Source organism: Palaemon carinicauda, chromosome 7, assembly GCF_036898095.1.
Source record: "Palaemon carinicauda isolate YSFRI2023 chromosome 7, ASM3689809v2, whole genome shotgun sequence".
NCBI classification, from domain to species: Eukaryota; Metazoa; Arthropoda; class Malacostraca; order Decapoda; family Palaemonidae; genus Palaemon; species Palaemon carinicauda.
The window spans coordinates 37,493,829-37,499,807 of NC_090731.1; the positions used below are offsets into that span (position 1 = coordinate 37,493,829).

Consider the following 5,979-nt stretch of genomic DNA (forward strand, 5'->3'; position numbering starts at 1 on the left):
GAGCGAAAAACCTCCTGAAGGCACTAATGAACGAGTCTGATGTGAGATTTGATGCTACCTCCAAGTGTATGGCCCTCATGTTCAAGCAAGTGAATATAACTCACAATGCTTTATCTGCGCTCTGCCTCTCTTTATGAAGAATGGTCTTAACTACCCAAACTTTCTCCGTCTTCAGACTCAGAACATGCATTACACCCATATGGTTAGAATGCTCATGATAATACTAGATCACCAGGTTGGTCAAGTGGCCATTTTACGGCAAATAAATTGGATGCCTTTTGCTCGGAGAGATATTTGCCAAAGATAACCTACCTCCAATGCCCAAAAGCCCTACCACAGTCTCTGCCAAGTTAATAACTTTGGTGGACAAAAGCGTATCTAGCTCACTGAGCAACTGCCTATGTTTATAAATATTGTACCTAGCAAATAGCAACAACCAACCCAAAGCTCTAAGGAGCTAGATCCACCTGGAATAGTGGTGGATGATTTTATACAAACCTGTTTGCCTGATATCCAACCCAATCCTGTAACTAATTATTTGGTAGCCTCTAGTTCCTGATGGTCCTATCTCACGCTTAACTTCTAATCCTTCCACACCTTCTGACATTTGAGCTGGCTCTGTTGGCCAAAACACTCCTCCTTTAACAGAAACTCTGGCCCTTTTTTCCACCTTTCAGAGAGCTTGGAACGTGCTGCATCGTCTGCTGGGTTCCACTTGGAGTTAATATACCTCCACTCTTTCTGATCACTGCCCTCCCTTATCATAGAAACACGATTTGCCACAAATGTCTGGTATCTGGCTTGATTATTCCTAATATAACGCAAGACAGTTGTTGAGTTGGTCCAATAATAGACCCCATCTACCCTGAAATCTATCATGGTCAGAATAGTGCTTCTGAGTTTTAGGGCCAGTACAGATGCACTAAGCTCTAGGTGAGGCACTGAAACATGCTTCAATGGTGATACCCTTGCCTTTCCCATGATGAATCTGCAAGATACATTTACCCACCGATCCGAGACCCGCAAGTATGCCACTACTCCTAAAGCCATGATGCTTGCATCGGAGAACAAATACAACTGTACTAGGGTGGCTGATTCCCAAGGTATAACCTTCAGGCTTCTTGGCACACTTATCCCGCTGGACTTCTCAGTTTCTTTTCCCACGCCTTGATGTGGTCCGTAGTGTTAGAGTCCAATAACATGTCCCAGGCTATCTTTAATCAGCAGAGGTCTGCCATGATGACCCTACCCTCAATTAAGACTGGCGCCAATATACCGAGAGGGTCGTAAATCGAGGACATAGCTGACAACAAGTCACGCTTAGTCCTTGGAACTGAAACTAGCTCTGCCCGGACACCAAATTCATCAGTGGCCAGGTCTCACTGTACTCCCAAAGCCTTTGTCTTATGTGACTCTGATCCATCTATAAGCCCTGACGTGCTCCAACTGTACCACTCCCTCAAGATGGATGACATAACCTCCACACAAGGGCTACTGAACTTCGTCAATGTAAATCCCCCCTTTTTGCAGAGCTCATTAAACTCTAACAAATTGACTAACAGTGCACTTCGCGATCTTCGGCTCTCAAACAATCATCTACATAGAAATTGTTAGCAACTGTGTACCATGCTCCCTCTGAGAATTTATTCCCAAAGTCGCTTGCTGTCTGTTTCAGCACAAAGTTTGCAATGCTCGGAGAACAGGCCCCGAACAGGTGGACTGCCCTTCTCCACTCTTTGGGTTCCTTGTCAAAACTATTTTCCCACCAAAAGAACCTGAGGTAGTCCTGCTGATGCTCTGGTACCCGTACCTGATAGAACATTGTATTTATATCTCCTGTATAGGCAAATAGACCTCCCCTAAACTTTACCAACACACCCAGCAAAGAGTTCATCATATCAGGTCCCTGCAATAGTAGGTCGTTCAATGATGTACCCTCCACCTTGCTTGCACAGTCAAATACAACACGAACCTTGTCTGGATTGTCCGGATGTTGCACACCAAAATGATGAATATACCACACATTTCCCGGGCTAGCTGTGGTCACTTGCTTAGCATATCCTTTTTGTAGCATCTCTGTCATGAAGGCAATATAATGCTTAGCGTAGTTACCATCCTTTACTAGCTTCTTATGAAGGCTTTGCATACGGCGCAATGAGATGTCCCTTGTTTCTGGCAAGGGTCCATGATTGTCATGCAGAGGCAATGGCACCTCGTAACTTCCTCCTACGGTTCTAACCCATTTCTCTATTATCTCTAGCCATTTCCTGTCCTCTGCAGACATTTACCTTTTGTTATATGCAACATTGTCATACTCGCGATTATAACTTTCAACCTGCATGCGGTCTAACTCAAGACGCTTGCTTGTCATTTGGATCCTATTGATATGCTCTTGACACCCTTTGTCCTTTGCCCCACATACTACCCAGCCCAATAATGTTCGTATGGCATGTGGTTCATAGAGGCATGTTAAGTTGATAACTTCCCTGGGCTCGAGTAAGTGAGGAACATTGTTCCCGATTAATAAACCCACCTCAGCATCTACATCTGGGATGTAAATTTCTCGCAAGTGTAGCCAGCATTCCAGATCTCCAGCCCTGACCATATCACACTCATCAATTGGTGTGTGAGAGGCACTTAACACTGGAGGGAGTGTAATGCATGTCTTGCCCTCATAGTCCAATAATGACAATCCCGAGACTAGGCTGCATGTAACTTCCCCTATTCCGTTAATGGTTTCAACATTCACCTTAACGTCCTGCCTCTCAGTGCAGCCTAGGGTCTGCATTAAAGCTTCCGAGACAAAGCATGTGGAACTCCCATTGTCCAAGAAAGCCTTCGTCATAAAACCTCCCTTCCTTCCCTTGACCTAATCCTCATTGGCACGATTGACATCCCTGTACCAATACTACCCACTCTAACTTTCCTGAACATAGCAATTTTGTCATGTGTACCTTCCTCGTGAACCACTAAGGCCCTATTTGATCGCTCACATTCTACCATTTCTACTTCCTGGTGTCGATGCAACTAAGTTGGATGATTTCCATTACATATGTTACAATTTTTCCTGTTTCTGCAATACTGAGACCTATGACCACTTCTCAGACAGCCAAAACAGAGCCCCAACTCCCTTATGGCTCCCAGTTTATCCTCGGGTCCCATTTGAGATATGTGGTGGCATTCATCCACCATATGTGGTCCTGTACAGTACCAACATGAAAGCAATTTTGTTACATGAAACTTTCCTAGCCTTAGTTAAACACTTAGCTTTGCTTGGTGCTGTTCCTTCTCCTAACCGAGGGGTGTCTTCCCTTCTGCCCTTCTCAAATAGGTGGCACCCAAATAAAGGATTTTTCAAGACCCTAGCCTCCCCTTCAATAAAACTAACAAAATCATCAAACAACACAGTCCTCTTTTTCTCACTAATAATCTTATCAGAAACTCTACACCATCGATCCCACACACTAGAGGGGAATTTGCTAAGGATTAACCTCACTGTTCTTGGATTTTGTAATTCGGCAACGCCCTAATGGACACACGAAATTGCATTTCTGCAGGTTTTAAGCAACACAGAGTACTCGTCATAATCTTCCGCGTTGTTTTCCCTTATATCTTTCCATTTAATGACCTTATCCACAAACGTGGTGGCTAACTGTTCAAGGTTATCATATCACTCCTCCAGCAACTTCCTTGCCTGGTTATAGCCCTCTGAAGCTTCTAAGTGGAGGCAAGCTGCCACTATCTAATTTGGCCTGCCTGTCGTGTATATATCCAGAACCTCACTCCCACTTACATCAGGGTTTGTGTGCTCCCTTATACTAGGGATGTGAGTTATTTCTCTATCATTTTCATCAAAATCTTGAAAAAAACCCTCTCCTCTGCCTCCACTTCAACTAACTCTGCCTCTAATCTGAGCTCCTCCCTCTTATATCTTATCGCTGCTTCCTCTCGTTCTATGACCTGCAGTTCATTCATGCACAGTGATTTTGCTGCCAACCTGGCTCTAGAAGAGGCTAATAATATACGCCTGCTCTCTGTAGAAATTGCGCACGACCGTTGAGATCTCCCTGAAGCAACAGATTGCATACCAATGACTGATGCGCTATCCCCAAGTTTAAATGTCCTCCCTTTTCCGTGGGCTCCTCAGTGCAATCGCTTACCTTGTGGCCCTGATCAACTTCACTATCCTTCCTAACCTTAAGGCCCCGCAAAAACTCCTGTACCTCTACGCCATCCTTCTTTTGGGCTTCACTTAGATGCTGACACAATTCAGGGTTGTTCCCCCTTTTGTGAGGTTTCTGGCTTCCAATTCTTCCCTCAATTGCGCAACCTTAAGGGTCTCCATTTTCCTAGGCTCCGTTCTGGCCCTCCCTATGAGCTAACAAAATTCCCTAGTTGAATCGTAGCTGGCCTGACGAATGAGTGGCCGAGAACCTGCACTATTTAATGAAGACCACTACCAGTACCTATGTTGAAATTTCATAAAAATCCTCCAAGCCTAGAGAGCAATCCCTAAATGTATCAATATCTCGTGTACCAGATCTCAAGTGCCCCTCATTGTTATATCTTTGTTCTAATACCGTACAGCATGCGGCAAACGAACATCTGTCAAATTGAGAACTTTAGGGACTATTGGTTTAAGATGACAGTGCCCGTAACCAAAGTTGGAAAGGGTGTCTTCATATAGGGAATCCACAAATAAGTAAAGTTAAATTTGGTAACTTCCAGAGGTTACAAAAAGGCGAGACTAAATGTAACCGTAACGTTACATGCTAAGTTCTTATTTGAATTAGATCTAAATTGGACATTCCAATAAGTATTTTAATACCACATACAAAAATAAACTTATGCATCAAAGCAAAACTGTGATACCATTAACCTAAAAACAGGTATGAGGACATATACACGATTCTATCAAAAGCAAATACATTATAAATACTCCATAAAGGTATTACCCATCGAAGATCAGAGGTTACTAAATGAAAAATCAAAATACATGAATATTGGCCTGAGACCCTAACATTCTAATTTTCGCCAAGTCTTAATGCACTACATACATCTATTCCTGCTCACTTTCTAATTGAAAATGCCTTACAAATAAACTACTCAAGTTCAAATTTGAAATTATCAAGGCAATTTGTAATCAAACATCAAAACTCCTCCATCATGAGAAAAGGTACCTGTCACTTCCCAAATAAAACACACTACTGGACAATTTCCTCGATTTTCCAACCTTTAAACCATTCTATTCATTGGTTCATCAATATCTGTCACTCATGTTGACAATACAATTGTGCTTATTATAACAAGATTTTTAATTCCAACTTAGCTCTCTTCTTAGTCGCAGGATGTCGGCAGACTTCTTGTCCTTTTGCTCAGCTCTCCAGAGGGGTTACCAGGTTTGTGACTTTGGCACGGTCCCAGGGTGGGTTAGGGAGTAAAAAACATCAGCCTTTCCATAATTTATTCCTTAGTCGATGGCCACTAGAAAATTAACATACATGAGTATTCATAGTGACAATTCTGCACTTAATCAGAAAAAACATATCTAAAGAAAATTATCATTCACATTCAAATCAACAATGTTTTATTGGAAAGCTCTATTGCTATAACTCCAGTCATTTATAATTCCTTTGTATTCTATTTCGGTCATATTACACACATTTCAGGAACATTTCCAATAAAGACCTCAGGTATGATAAACTTGATTACAAAACTTCATAACGCTAGGCAGGTAAATCCCTTGATTACAATTTAGTCAGGTTCCCAGTCATTAAAACATTTCAAATAACATTTCCAAAAAAGACCTCTGATAATATCCTTTACTAACCGAACCGTTTGCTTTCTCACTGTAAGGACCGTCCGTCTCTGTTCCCTCATGGACTGCTGACCATTTCCTTATAATTCCACTAAAAATCCTCCAATGTGGACTTTTCCAATCACATCCACTCTCTATGAGGGCTATTGTTTGAAAAAACC

General features: G+C 42.3%; 1 protein-coding gene across 1 annotated transcript in view; it reads right to left on the reverse strand.

Moving 5' to 3' along the window:
• The window catches only part of LOC137644243 (uncharacterized), a 768-nt gene extending 689 nt beyond the window's left edge, over positions 1-79 (reverse strand). The window contains exon 1 of the mRNA XM_068377239.1: positions 1-79. This exon is cut by the window's left edge and continues 20 nt beyond it. Within this exon, the coding sequence (XP_068233340.1) occupies positions 1-79 (79 nt within the window).
• Between the last annotated feature and the right edge of the window lie 5,900 nt (positions 80-5,979).